Here is a 15,279-nt window from a genome sequence, read left to right on the forward strand (position 1 = left end):
GGGCTCTGGCTATAGACTTGCGGGGCTCTGGCTATAGACTTGGGGGGCTCTGGCTATAGACTTGGGGGGGCTCTGGCTATAGACTTGGGGGGCTCTTGCTATAGACTTGGGGGGGCTCTGGCTATAGACTTGGGGGGGCTCTGGCTATAGACTTGGGGGGCTCTTACTATAGACTTGCGGGGCTCTTGCTGTAGACTTGCGGGGCTCTTGCTGTAGACTTGCGGGGCTCTTGCTGTAGACTTGAGGGGCTCTTGCTGTAGACTTGAGGGGCTCTTGCTGTAGACTTGCGGGGCTCTTGCTGTAGACTTGCAGGGCTCTTGCTGTAGACTTGCGGGGCTCTTGCTGTAGACTTGCAGGGCTCTTGCTGTAGACTTGCGGGGCTTTTGCTGTAGACTGTAGACTTGCGGGGCTCTTGCTGTAGACTTGCGGGGCTCTTGCTGTAGACTTGCGGGGCTCTTGCTGTAGACTTGCGGGGCTCTGGCTATAGACTTGCGGGGCTCTGGCTATAGACTTGCGGGGCTCTGGCTATAGACTTGCGGGGCTCTGGCTATAGACTTGCGGGGCTCTTGCTGTAGACTTGGCCTGGGCAGGGGCACTGTCCTGGGGGGTCCCCCATAAAAAGGCCACACCGCTCCGCCAACACCCGGTGCGGCGTGCGGATGGTCATCGTATCATCCTGGCCCATCCACATAGTAAGCTGGGTGGGCTGGGAATGGGGAGATTCTCAGAGAGATGTAAAAGCAAACTACAGCTTTCAATTGGAGGAGGAAGTAGCAGGATGTAGGCTACACGTTGTGGCATAGAACTGTTCTGCAAGCTGCATGAGGTGAGGAAGAAGAAACTCTATTTCTTTCTCTCCCTCCATCCCTCGTTCTCTTTCTTTTACTCTCCCTCCATCTCTTTCTTTCTCCCTTCCTCTCTCTCTCTTTCTCTCTCCCTCCATCCTTCTTTGTCTTTCTTTCTCTCTCTCCCTCCCTTTTTCTCTTACACTCCATCCATTCCTCTTTTTCTTTCTTCCTCTCTTCTCCATCTTTCTTTTTTTCTTTCTTTTTTTCTGTCTTCCTCCCTCATTGTCTTTCTTTCTCTCTCCCTCCATCCTTATTTTTCTTTCTTCCTTTCTTTCTCTCATTGTTTCTCTTCTCCATGCCTCTTTCTATTTCTCTCCCCCACCCCTCTTTACACATGTACAAAGAAAAATAGGCATTTTATATACTTAGAAAAAAATATACATTTTCCCTAAACCATCACACTTTCTTTCTCTCTCATTCTCTTTTTTTCCTCCCTTCTTTTCTCTCTCTCTCTCTATTTTTCTTTCTCATCTCCATCCTTCTTTCTTTCTTTCCCCTCCACCATCTTTTTTTCTATTTCTTTCTTTCTCACTCTCTCTCCCTCTTTCCCTTACTCTTCAACCATCCCTCTTTTTTTCTTTCTCCCTTCCTTTCTTTTTCGCTCTCTCTTCTCCATCTCCCCCCCCCCTTCTTATTCTTTCTTTCTTTCTTTCCTTCCCTCTTTCTCTTACTTTCCATCATCCCTCTCTCTCCCCCCCCCCCCCCTTCTTTTCTCTCTCTCCTCTCCGTCCCTATTTCTTACTTTCTTTCTTGCTCTCCATCCATTCCTCTTTTTCCTTCTTTCTTTTGGTCTCTCCCTCTCTTTCTCTCCCTCATCCCTTTCTCTCTCTTTCTTTCTCCCTCCATCCTTTTTCTTTCTTTCTTCCTTTCTCTCTCTCTTTTCCATCCCGCTTTCTCTCTCCATCCTTCTTTGTCTTTCTTTCTCTATCTTTCCCTCCCCTTTTTCTCTTACTTTCCATCCATTTCTCTTTTGCTTTTGTTCTTTCTACCTTCCTTTCTTTCTCTCTCTTTCTTTCTCTCTCCCTCCCTCTTTCTCTTACTCCATCATCCCTCTCTCTCTTTCTTTCCCCCTCCTTTGCTCCATCCATTACATTTCTTTTCCCCAACCCCCTTTTTCTTTCTTTCTCTCTCCCTCCATCCTTTTTCTTTCTTCCTTTGTCTCTCTCCATCCTTCTTTGTCTTTCTCTCTCTCTCTCCCTCCCCTTTTCTCTTACTCTCCATCCATCACTCTTTTTCTTTCTATCTCTCTCTCTCTCCCTGAGCCTGTCTCTCCTCCCCCCCCTCTTTTTCTTTCTCTCCATCCTTATTTTTCTTTCTTCCTCCCTCTATCTCTTTCTTTCTTTCTCTATCACTCTTTCTCTCTCCTTCCCTCTTTTTTTCCCTCCCTTCTTTTCTCTTTCTTTCTCTCCCTCCCTCCCTCTTTCTCTTACTCTCCATCATCCCCCTCTCTCTTTCTTTCTCCCTCCATCCTTCTCTCCATCCATTCCATTCCTTTTTCTCTCCCCCACCCCTCGTTTTCTTTCTCTCTCCCGCCATGCTTTTTCTTTCTTCCTTTCTTTCTCTTCCTCTTTTTCTTACTCTCCATCCATTCCTCTTTTTCTTTTGTTCTTTCTCCCTTGCTTTCTTTCTCTCTCCATCAATTCCTTCCTCTCTTTCTCTCCATCCATTCCATTCCTCTCTTTATCCATCACCCTCGCTTTCTCTCTCCCTCCATTCCTCTTTCTTTCAGGAACGTGGACTGGTTGTAAATAACAGGATGATGAAATAATAGTGACATAAAATGTAAATATTGTATCATCCCGTACAGGTTCCACTGTAACCATAGCAACTAAACTTTATTGCAGCCTCAACAACAAAGAGCCAATCCTGGGTTTCAACGTCATTCAGCCCCGCCCCGGCCGGAAAAAAAAAAGGGGTGGGCGGAAGTCGATATTAGAGAGTTCCTCCCTGACAGCCGGAAGTGCCTTCTTTCATTCTCTTCCTCTCTCTCACTCCTGCACTGTGAATCATGGCGGACGTCCAGGCTGCGGCTCCCGCGGACGGCGATGCCAAACTCAGCAAAAAGTGAGCGGACCTCCGAGCTGCGGCTTCTTCCCGGAGAGCGGAGAGCATACGGGGCCCATGAGGAGGAGGGGGAGGAGCGGGCTGTGTGCCGGGACATGTGGGCTGTAGCCGCTGCCATTAAGGAGGGGGGCTGGGGAGTGAGGCATTGTGGGAGTTGTAGTCTCCTGGTGAGTGTCAGCCGGTCTGGGTGAGTGGGCCGGGGGCTGACCGGGAACTACAACTCCCAGCACTACGGGGGACTGGCTGATGTAACTGCAGTCTCTGAGGCTGGAGGGAGCTGGGATAGGACGGAATGGAGTCTGGATGAGTCTAGAATATGAAATCCTCACCGGGGGATCAGAGTGAACTAAAAACACTTTTATGTTTAGTTTTGGGGAGGGATTATACCCCCTGTCAGGTTTTTATTGCTGTCTGTGTCCCCTAGGGAGATTCACCCTCGCATTGTGTTCTGTTTACTGGGATCAAAAGTGAAAGTAACAAAAAAATTCCATATTTTGAGTTGTCCCCAGAACAGCAAGTGAGGGAAAATCTTCCAATGGGGACACTAGTTCTCTGGACCCCCTCCCCACTTTGGAGGGATTTCCTGTTATGGTTGTTATTATACAGGTTTTATATAGCGCCAACAGTTTGCACAGCGCTTTACACCACGAGCGCAGACAGTACAGTTACATTACAATTTGGTACAAGAGGAATAAGAGGGCTCGGCTCCTTAGAGCTTACAATCTAAAAAAGAAGGGTCAATTGATAAAAAAAAAAAAAAAGTAATAGCTGTGGGGGATGAGCTGATAGAGAATGTAAAACAGTGTATTATTTAGAAGCAGGATAGGTTTATTTGAAGAGAAGGGTTTTCAGGGATCGCCTAAAGATGGATAGATTAGGGGGACAGTCGGACAGATTGGGGTAGGGAGTTCCAGAGGATGGGAGAAGCTCTGGAGAAATCATGGAGACGAGCATGGGAGGAGGTGACAAGGGAGCTAGAGAGCAGGAGGTCTTGGGAGGACCGAAGAGAGTGGCTTGGTTGGTGTTTTGGGACTAGGTTAGTGATGTAGCTGGGGGCAGAGTTATGGATGGCTTTGTAAATGATTCTTCCATCATCCTTCTCTTGTTCTTTCTCTCCATTCCATTCCTTTTTCTCTCCCCCCCCCCCCTCTCTTTCTTTCTTTCCCTTACTTTCCATCATCCTTCTCTTTTTGTTTCTCCATCCCTCTTTTTTTCCCCTCCCTTCTTTTCTCTCTCTTTTTCTGTCTCCTCTCCGTCCCTCTTTCTTTCTCCTCCCCCTCCATCCTTTTTTCTATTTCTTTCTTTCTCACTCTCCTCCTCTTTCTCTTAAGGCCCGTACACACGGTCGGACTTTTTGACAACAAACATGCAAATTAGCTGTTTTGGAGCAACATCCGACCGTGTGTACGCTCCATCGGAAAAACTTTTTTGGTTTTCATCGGACTTTTGTTGGCTGTGCGAACGGACAAACTTTTTGGCAACAAAAGTCCGATGAAGCAAAGTCCGACCGTGTGTACAGAAAACCATAGGACTTTTGTACAAACAGGCATGCTCAGAACCAATGCAAAAGATCAGACAACAATACAGAAGTTGACCACAGGTGGTGGTAAAGAGCAGAAAAATCACATGATTTGGTGAAAGTTGGCTGAAAAAGTCCTGCTGTGTGTATGCAATACAAGTTCACGGCCGACGCCCTTTGTACAAAAGTCCAAGGGAAAGTTTGTACAAAGCCCTATCGTGTGTATGAGGCTTTACACTCCATCCATCCCTCTTTTCGGTCTCTCCCTCTCTTTCCCTCCCTTTTTCTCCCCGTCATCCATTTCTCGCTCTTTCTCCCTCCATCCTTTTTCTTTCTTCCTTTCTCTCTCTCTTTTCCACCCCGCTTTCTCTCTCCATCCTTCTTTGTCTTTCTTTCTCTATCTTTCCCTCCCTTTTTCTCTTACTTTCCATCCATTCCTCTTTTGCTTTTGTTCTTTCTCCCTTCCTTTCTTTCTCTTTCTTTCTCCCTACATCATTCTCTCCATCCATCCCATTCCTTTCCCCCAACCCCCTTTTTCTTCCTTTCTCTCTCTCCATCCTTCTTTGTCTTTCTTTCTCTCTCCCTCCCTTTTTCTCTTACTCTCCATCACTCTTTTTCTTTTTCTCTCCCTCCTCCTCTCTCTCCTTCCCTCCCCTACCCCTCTTTTTCTTTCTCTCTCCGTCCTTTTAATTTCTTCCTCCCTCTATCTTTCTTTCTTTCTCTACTCCATCCCTTTCTTTTTTTTTTTTTTACTTTCTTTCTCTTTCCATCATCCCTCTCTCTCCCTATTCCTCTCCCCCACCCCTTTTTTTTCTTTCTCCTTCCCTCTTTTTCCCTTCCTTCTATTCTCTTTTTTTTTTTTTTTTCTCTCCCTCCATCCCTCTTTCTTTCTTACTGTGGACGGCTTTGTAAATGATTGTTAGTACTTAATGAGTTGGTCGTTCAGTCGGTTGTAGACTAAACGTTCAAGGAGTTTGGAGGCAAAGGGGAGTAAAGAGATGGGCCTTGGATTGTTAGGATTGGTGGGGCCTTGCTTGGTATGGGAGTGACTAGCGCATGTTTGAGGTGCGATGAGATGGATAAGATTCAAACCAACGGAGAGAGCAGCCATGGAGACCAAGCAAACAGTTTTTTTTTGAGGAGGGGGGGGGGGGGGGGTGGTCAACTGTATCATATTCAGCAGAAAGGGCCAAGAGTAAGAAATAATGACTGTTGGTTTTGGCTGTTAGTAACGCATTTGAGAGTTTTGGGAGGGCAGTTTCTGTGGAGTGCTGGGGGTGAAATCCAGACTGAAGGGGGTCAAGAAGGTTGTTCTCAATGAGGTGGTCGTTCAGTCGGTTGTAGACTAAATGTTCAAGGAGTTTGGAAGCAAAAGGGAGTAAAGAGATGGGTCTTAGGTTGTTAAAGCGGGATTCCACTAGGACTCCGCGTTTTTTTTTTTTTTAAAAGCCAGCAGCTACAAATACTGCAGCTGCTGACTTTTAAAATAGTGACACTTACCTGTCCAGCGCGCCCGCGATGTCGGCACCCGAAGCCGATCTCTAGATCGTCTGTAAGGTTCTGCCGCCGCCATCTTGAGTATGGGAATCAGGAAATGGAGCCTTTCGGCTTCATTTCCCGGTTCCCTACTGCGCATGCGCGAATCGCGCTGCGCAATAAGGACGGTCCCCGCTGCCTCTGGGATCTGTGTGTTTCCCAGCAGGCAGCGGGGCACTTGCGGAAAGGGGCGTAATCTACGCCCCTTTCCGCAGAGAGCTATCCCAGAAGTGGGTGCAGATACCTGTACTGTACAGGTATCTGCACCCCCCTCCCCTCTGAAAGGTGCCAATTGTGGCGCCGGAGGGGGGGGAGGGTTCCGATGAGCGGAGGTCCACTTTAGGGTGGACCTCCGCTTTAAGTTTGGTGAGGTCTAGTGAGGCCTTGTTTGGTATGGGAGTGACTAGCGCATGTTTTAAGGGTTGAGGAAGATGCCAGTAGAGAGTGAGAGGTTGAAGATATGAGTTAAGGAGTGTAGGATTGAGTCAGATGGTGACCGTAGTATTTGAGAAGGAACGGGGTCCAGGGGGCAGGAGGTGAGGTGGGCATTAGAAAAAAGTTTAATGACTTCCTCCTATAGTAGCTGGGTTAAAAGAGGGAAGTATTGATTGTGCAGGAGGACAAGGAGTGTAAAGTGAGGGAGATGTCTGTAGAGCAGAGATCTCGAGACGAATTGTCTCAATCTTATTTTTTTGAAGTGATGGGCAGTGAGTAAGTTAGTGGGTGGGGGTAATGGAGGACGAAGTATAGTGGTAAAGGTAGAAAAGAGTTGATGGGGACTGCGTGAGAGAGTGTTGATGAGTGATAAAGTATGTCTGTTATGGGACAGGAAGTGAAGGGAAATCTCCACACTGGGGGCACAGAAAAAAAAGAGGGGGGGATATAGCCATGCCTTAACCAGTTCAGCTCTGGAAATGATTCCCCCCCCCCCCCCCCCCGAAAAGAAACCCCACTTTTAAGTAGTGCTGGAACAGTTTCAAAGTCGCTGCAACTTTTTACGTTTTGCATTTAGTAGCAGTTGAAAGTCTCGGATTGAGTCATCCGGGGATTTTTGGAAACCCCCCCCCCCCCCATCAGCTGACAGTGTGGTGACCGCTTTACTTTCACTTCTGATTTGTTTGCTTTGTGTGTTCTATATGACCCCTTTCATGCTGAGTCCAGCAAGCAGCATTTTTGGGACGCTGTAGGAGTGGTGTATAGAGCGCTCTTACACCGGCCTGCTCATTGGAATGAATGGACAGCGCTTCCGAAGCAACACGGGGCACTTTTAACCCCTTCTTGGGGCTTAAACCCCCCCCCCCCCCCCAGCAGCTGAAAAGCGCCTCTAAAACGACGGTAAAGCGCCGTGAGTGTGAAAGGGCTCTTAGGCTACTTTCACACTGGTGCGGGGCTTTACTGCAAACGGACCCCTGCCCTAGTGGGGCTGTACTGGCACTGTTTGGATTAAGTGCTTTTATGTTGCTTATGGGGGAGGTGATAGGAGATATACTTACCTAATCCTCCCCACACAAGACCGGTCCCTGTGGCTTATTGTAGAACCCCCCCCCCCCCCCCTTGCAATTCAGTGGACTTGATTCAATGGAATGTTCTTGATAGCCTCAAACCTAGACCTGCTCCAGGAACAGTCCACCGCTGGATCGGGGGGGGGGGTCGGCATTGTTTGCTGGTGGAGCGGAGGATCGGGTGAGTATGAGTCTGGCCATACACTGATAGATTTCCAGATGAGAATATTTGTACCCCCCCCCCCTATTGGGAGTAGCTCTGAGCTCAGAGTCTGAGTGCTCACTTCTGTGATGGTGGAGATGAACAGTATTAAGCTGGTCCTCACTTAGCAACATCCTAGAAACGTCCTGGGAGTATTTTTGGAGAGATATACACTAGGGGTGCAGAACTTAATTGATGCATCGTGATTCGGGTGTCCCCGATGGGGCATCGATGCAAGCAACCCCAGAAAAAATCGATGTCGGAAGAGCGCTCTGAGCCAAAATAACTTTTGTAATAAATGCAGAGTTATAATCCATTCCGTGCCCACCGCTGTGTGTGCTTTCTAAAAGATATATGCAGCTCCATACCTCATTTCTTAGTGTGTTTATAAGTGTGTGTCAGCCCCGCCCCCCTCTGTTCTGAGATAGCTGCAGTCGGTGGGCGGGTCTGAGGACTCCCACTGATGTCAGGAGAGATGTGAGAGGCGGCCCGGACTGGGCACATGTGTGGTACATACAGTTATACACGCACTAAGACATGGAGATATGAAGCTGCATATATTTTAAAAAACACATACAGCGGTGGGCACTTAATGGATTATAACTCTGCATTTATTAGCACACGGGTATTTTAACAGCAGTATGTACAGTACACATGTGTTTGTACTCTGCTTACAATGGCTCCTACACATGCTCTGTGCTGACATTTCCCCGGCTTCCCCCCTCGTTTGCACATACCACTGTATTATCTCCTAGTGTGCTGGAAGGTGCAAACGGGGGAGCCCAGAGAAATGTCAGCACAGAAAGACAGTAAAGGGTTGTCTGTTGTGGATTCTAATCCCTCCTGAACTCCCAGCAGCCGTGTGTGTGAATTCCTGTACCCTGTAGTGCACAGGATTAGTGCACTTTTTTTTAAAGTGGAGTTCCACCCGTTTATTAAACTTTATTAATTCATTAACAATTACTTTATTAAAGCTGCAAAAAGTTTAGCTGCTGACTCTTAGTAAACAGACACTCACCTTCACCTGTCCCACGGTCAATCGATGCGGGCACACGGAAACTAGCTCCTCTCCCCCTCCTCCTCTCCTCAGCGCCGTCATATCTACTGGGGGCAGTGTAATCCGTCCGTGACTGCTTACGGCCGGGCCCGCACTGCGCCCTGCCATTGGCCAGCCAATCTTCTGCGACCTGTTGTGTCCCAGAAGATCGCTGGCAGGGAGGGGGCTTCCTAGGGCAAGCGGAGGAGTCACCTAGGTGGCCGGCACAGAGTCCCACTAAAAAAAGAGGACACACCCCCCCCCCAAAAAAAAAGTGGCGTGTCAGGGGGCGAGGAGTGCTTAAAGTGGAAGTTCCACTTTTGGGTGGAACTCCTGCTTTAAAGGAGTGAGGTTATTTTTAATTCAAAGCAGAGTTCCATTAATTTTTTTTTTTTTTTAAGTCAGCAGCTACAAAAAAGTTTATCTTCTGACTTTTAATAAAGACACTCACCTGTCCCACAATCCAGCGCCGTGGCCATCCGAACCCTCCCTTCTCTCCATTACTTTTCCACGGCGCTGGCAATACTACTGTGGGCATCCAGGTGTGACGGCTTCACATCTGGGTGCGCATGTCTCACTGTGCTGTCCTGCACAGCCGGGCAATCTTCTGGGGCCTGTGATGTGTCACAGGAGATTGCAGGGGGAAAGGGTGGCCCAAGCGGTAGTGTGAGCGCGTCAGTACGTGATGCATCGCGGTATCGAATTGTTGACCAGATAGTCGTAATCGCGAGACCAGTGAAGATACCCTCCCCAGTATACACTGAGGTGCCCTACACCTATAACAAGGGCATTAATCAACTTTATTCAGAGCTACACAGATTATATTTATAGGAGCCTCTTACCTGCATAGACCGTTATTTTGGTTAAAGGTGAACTAATCCTTTAAGGAAAGAAATTTCTCTTGACATAAAGTAGATGTTTATCTTGCTGCCACTCCTAATTCTCCCTTGTTGTCTCCTCGCTAGGTGGTAAAGCCAGTTTGCGGGTTTGAGAGGTTTTTTCTTTTTTCCTATGATGTCTCGAGCGCTCCTCAGGCTGGCTAGGTGCCCGGTCTGGGCCCAGCGGGCACTTCAGAACAATTTCCTGGGCAAGCACCTTCTCGCTTCCTCCTCTCCGCTCTGCACTGGCCAGGCACTTCATGGGAAAAAAAGGTTGGTGTGCTTCTCCGTACTCTGTGCCCCACCAACTTCTTTTTCTTTTCATGAATCTCCTGTTTCAGCCCCGGTGGGTTTCCGATCAATGGGCTCCATATTTATTTTTCTTAAAGGTCGACACCTAGTGGAACTCCTTAGCAGAAGAAAGCGGTGCTGTTCAGAATCTGTCATTCGTTTTCTGACCTGCACCAAAGATGGATGCGGTTTGGCCCCTCCCCCCAGCAGCCACACCCTTTTTATATAAGGTGTCGAGGGAGGGGAGGAGGATATAAATAGAAGGCATACTTCCTTATTCCTTCCCCGGTGTTCTATCGAGAAATGCCTCCGATGGGTTTGCGCATGCGCAGTAACAAAGTCACTCCAGCTTATGTTGATCAGCCGGCGTGACGTCAGCGCGTGCGCACATCATCGGAGACGTTATCGGCAAACAGAGGAGGGAGAATTTACTTGTCAGATTCTGCCTTATTTCGGGGACGGGGTTTGCCTGTATTAAACGCTGCGTTTTCTGTCTGTTGCACGACGGGTTTAGTGTGATAAAAGGAAAAGAACCACCGCTCCAGGTTTATAAAGATGAGGCTGATTGGAGTATCTTGCAGAGTGCTAGCCCCGGCCTCTGTGGGAAACTTGGAAAGAAGAAAGAAATGGCTGCACATCCAGAACGTCCCTTTATCGCCTGTGGTCACATAGACGCGTTTCACATGTACATCTTGTGCTTAATCATTACCAATAGTAATTAAGCACAAGATGTGTGAAACGCGTCTACGTGACCACAGGCGATAAAAGGCAATTGGAAGTTCTGGATGTGCAGCCATTTCTTTTTCTTTTCAGTGTGATAAACGGCGTGTTTTTGGCTGTGTGTACGGGGCGGGGATAAAACGCACACAAAACCCGTCCTTCAAGACACCCACAACCCGCCCCGCAATAGCGAGGAAGAATCTGACAATTACATTCTCCTTTGGCTCTTAGCAGATCGTCGGATCCCACCTACGATCTGCGCATGCTCCAGCTGATCACCACATCAGCTGGAGTGACGTTGGTTACTGCGCATGTGCATTCCCATCGGAGGCATTTCTCGATTGAACACCGGCTGTTGATGCTCCGCCCATTTCCACTCCAGCCTTGTAGTGCTTGCTTTAAAAAAAAAAAAAAAAAAAAACACTCTGGGGCGGAGTGCCATTTGCTGGGGAAGGTGGGAATAAGGAAAGTATCCTTCTATATTGTTTTTGCCAAGATTGAGAATGATCAATCGTTTTGCATTGATTGGCAGCTTTGGGGATGAACACAATCCTGTTTTGATCAGATTATGAGATTAATGCAGGCCATACACGGTCGAATTTCAAACGAATTTTCTTTTCAAAATCAGAAAATTCGTTTTTTTGTGATCCGATGGCGCCACCATTGATTTTTGAAATTCGGCCGACCAAGCCTTCAATTTCACCTCATGTTGCTACAGAAAAGAATTTTCTTGGCTGGGAATCTTCTTTTCTCTCCGTAAATTTTCTTTTTACGTTTCTCGCACGATTCTCCCATCATTGATTAGAAAATCGTTCGCTTTTCAAAAAATTTCCAACATGTCCGATTCCTCAAATCTTATTTCCGCACGAAAATCGGCTGTTGCTGCAGCCCCACTAATGGTGCGAAATTCATACGAAAATTCTTAGATACGATTTTCGAAAGAAAATTCTTTCGAAATTCGAACCGTGTATGGCCGGCATAAGGCTCAGGTTCACACTAGTGCAGCTCTGAAGGCGGCGTTCCTGCGACTTTACACTCTCTGGCACTCAGGTTGCCAGAAAGTGGCATCAACAGTAGCACTCTTCTTCCGCCTAAGATTGGAACGGGTGCCATTGAAATCAATGGGCTGTGGCTTGTTATGGGACCTTGTGTCCAAAATGGCATGACAAGTCTCACAGATGTGAGTGGAGCCTTAGGGTGGCAGTCAGTGAACTAAAGGTGTTTTTGACTTGTTATGCGACTTTCTATGTTGCATGTGACATACTCAGAAGTTGCACTAGTGTGAACGGAGCCTTAGGGCGGCACCCATTGAAATGAATGTTTGTTGTGTTTTTTCTTTTTTAAATCAGAAAAAGGTTTTATTGTGCCAATGGTTATAAAGTACAGATAACAATAAAAGAGAAGTCATAAAACATTTGAGAAGGACATAGTCCAGGTTTCACGAAATTAGATTTGTAGTCAGATGATGAAAGAAACCATAAAGTGTCCCCGGAAATCAGATCCAACCTTACAGTATCATAGAGCGGCACGATTCTGGCCAAAATGAGAATCACAATTTTTTTGCTTAGAATAAAAAGATCACGATCCTCGCCACGTGAAATCTCTCACATTATGCAAAACAAATTGGGCTAACTTTACTGTTTTTTTTTTTTTTTTTTTTTTGGGGAATATGCCCGGAAGTGGGTGTAAATACCTGTCTTTGACAGGTATCTGCACCCCCCTCCCCCCTGAAAGGTGCCAATTGTGACACCGGAGGGGGGGGAGGGTTCCGATCAGCGGAAGTTCCACTTTAGGGTGGAGCCCCGCTTTAACGATTCTTGACGATTAATCGGGCAGCTCTACAGTATCAGAAACCAGAAGTTCGCCTGGTTCGGAACTATGAGATCAGCAGAGTGGCACTTAAAAATAAACTGGGAACGTGTAATACTTAAAGAACCAATGGAAATGAATGCTGCTTAACTGGTCATGTGACTTTGTGTCACATGTGGCATGGGATGTTGCACTAGTGATTGGGACCAGATACTGGGATGCGATTTGATAACTAAGACCCCTTTCACACCAGGGCGTTTTGCAGGCGCTATAGCGTTAGAAATAGCGCCTGCAATCCGCCCTAAAGAAGCTGCACCATTGTATGTAGTGTGAAAGCCCCGAGGGCTTTCACACTACAGCAGTGCGCTGGCAGGACGTCAGAAAAAAAGTCCTGCCAGCAGCTTCTTTGGAGCGGTGAAGGAGCGGTGTGTTTACCGCTCCTCCACTGCTGCTGCCCATTGAAATCAATGGGGCAGCGCTGTAATGCCGCCGGCAAAACGCCGCTATTGTGGCGTATTGCCGGCGGTTTTAACCCTTTTGCGGCCGCTAGCAGGGGGTAAAAGCGCTCCGCTAGCGGCCAAAATGCGCTACAAATCCGGCGGTTTACCGCCGACGCAATGTGCGGTGTGGTGTGAAAGGGGTCTTACAGTTGTTAGTAACAATCGCCTCTTAACAAGTTCGGCCCCGGAAGGATTTACTCTCCTTTCATGACCAGGTCGTTTTTTGCACTACTGCACTGAGGCAATTTAACTGACAATTGTGCAGTCATGCGACGCTGTACCCCAAAAAAAACTTTCCCCTCCCCCGCAAATAGAGCTTCCTTTTGGTGGTATTTAATCACCTCTGCGGTTTTTATTTTTTTGCGCTATAAACAAAAAAAGCCTCAATTTTGAAAAAAAATACTTTTTGCTATAATAAATACCCCCCCCCCCCCCCAATTTTTTATTATTTTTTAAATATAACAAATTTCTTCATCAGTTTAGGCTGATATTAAGCAAAGATATGTATAGTAAAAAAAAATCGCTATGAGCGTATATTGATTGATTTGAACAAAAGTTATAGCATCTGCAAAATAGGGGATAGATTGATGGCATTTTTATTATTTATTTTTTACTTGTAATGGCGGCGATCTGCAATTTTTTTTTTTTTATTATTTTAAGCTAGACTGTGACATTGCGGCCGACACATCGGACAATTTTGACACTTTTTTATACAGCGATCAGTGCTATAAAAATGCACTGATTACTGTATAAATGTCACTGGCAAGGAAGGGGTTGACACTAGGGGGGCAATCAAGGGGTTAAGTGTTCCCTAGGGAGTGTTTCTAACTGTGAGGGGGAGGGGACTGACTGGAGGAGGAGCCATATCATGGTTCCTGCTTAGTAGGAACAGATGATCTGTCTCTCCTCCCCTCTCAGAACAGGGATTTTTTTGTTTACACACACGCATCCCCCATTCTGGCTCTCGGCCGGTGGTGATCGCCCCCCCCCCCCCCCCCCTATAGATTGATTATTCCTATTGGAACAGACCGATCCGAAAATAAATTGATCATATATTGAAGTGTGTATGGCTGCCATTAGATTGAAGTTTTATTTGGAAAGGTTTACAGGGCGACTTGATATAGATTTCCGTAGCGCCCTGCAAGCCTTTTCCAAACTTTGGTACAAGTCGGTGAACTCCAATAGGGTGATCAGGATGGAGCGCTGCATTGTGGGAATAAGGGGTGGAGTCTGTCTGAATTGCCACTACCAGGAAGTGATAAATAAGTAGCCAATCCGAGGGGAAGATTGATGGCCTCTCTACTGATTTAATTGACTTTGTAGTAGTGAATGGGTTATTATGACAGCATTGTACACAGCGCTCATCAACTCTCATCTCCTTTTTTTTTTTTTTTTTTTTTTTTTTTTTTCCAGTGAGCTGAAAAGGCGTTTGAAGGCCGAGAAAAAAGCTGCTGAAAAAGAGGGGAAACAAAAAGAGCAATGCGAGAAAACGCCAACGGAGAAGACGGAAGAGCTGGATGAGGAAAGCCTCGATCCCAATGTAAGTTTCTTATGTCCTTCCCATGTAGGGACACAGCCACCCCTCCCCCATAAACGTCTGCTTTCATTTTCATTTTTAATAAATGGAATTTGGCTTTTACTCTCTATTTCCTGGAAAGGGGAGGGAGCGCTGCCTTATCAGCTGCTGTTAGACAAAAATTCAAAGAATGTGCCACTCCCAGTAACAGAAACCTTATCCTTCCCTGGATAAAGAGGAACTGAAGTCTTTTCACATGATTTGTGATAAAAAAAAAAACATATTTGCCATTGTGAAGCTTCCCTCCAACCATTTGCATGTTATTTTATATATACTGTGTAGAGGTTGACCGATACGGGTTTTTTTTTCTGGCTGATGCCGATATTTAGAAATCGGGGCGACCGATTTTTCTTTAAATATTTTTTTTTTTTTTTTTTTTCTCTTCATCTCTCAAACTCTCCCACTCCACTCCCCTCTGCTTGCTCCTGTCACTCTGCCACACACCTGATGTCCTCAGTACAGATGGCACTTATTGGCACTGCCAGGTGGCACTGATTGACACTGGAAGGTTTCACAAGGAGCCATATAGTGTAATGTACACACGATCGGAATTTCGCTCAAGCTGTCTTGCCTACACACGGTCACACCAAATTCCGACGGTCAATAACACCGCGACATGCAACGCGTTCGGCAGTATAAAAGGGAAGTTTAATGTTTCCGAGCATGTGTTGGAATTGCATACACGCGATTGAAAAATCCGCTAGAAATGTTTTCTGTCGGAAAAATTAAGAACAGGCTCTCAATCTAAAGACCGTCGGAAATGCTGAGAGAAAAAGACTGATGGGCACACACACAGTC

At 46.7% G+C, this 15,279-nt stretch overlaps 1 protein-coding gene across 2 annotated transcripts in view; it reads left to right on the forward strand.

The window, feature by feature from the left end:
• The first annotated feature begins 2,748 nt into the window (after positions 1-2,748).
• KARS1 (lysyl-tRNA synthetase 1) overlaps positions 2,749-15,279 on the forward strand; it is a 29,336-nt gene continuing 16,805 nt past the window's right edge. Inside the window, exons 1-3 of one of the 2 annotated variants that reach the window (XM_077452355.1) lie at positions 2,769-2,912; positions 9,673-9,858; positions 14,319-14,445. In XM_077452355.1, coding sequence (XP_077308481.1) covers positions 9,719-9,858; positions 14,319-14,445 — 267 coding nt within the window. In that variant the 5' untranslated portion in view covers positions 2,769-2,912; positions 9,673-9,718. Of the gene's footprint in view, positions 2,913-9,672; positions 9,859-14,318; positions 14,446-15,279 lie in introns of both variants that reach the window. The other variant, XM_077452363.1, reaches the window with a different exon arrangement.

The sequence above is a fragment of the Lithobates pipiens genome, unplaced genomic scaffold, assembly GCF_037356315.1.
Source record: "Lithobates pipiens isolate NorthernLeopardFrog02 unplaced genomic scaffold, aLitPip1_a1.2 Scaffold_10, whole genome shotgun sequence".
Taxonomy (NCBI): Eukaryota; Metazoa; Chordata; class Amphibia; order Anura; family Ranidae; genus Lithobates; species Lithobates pipiens.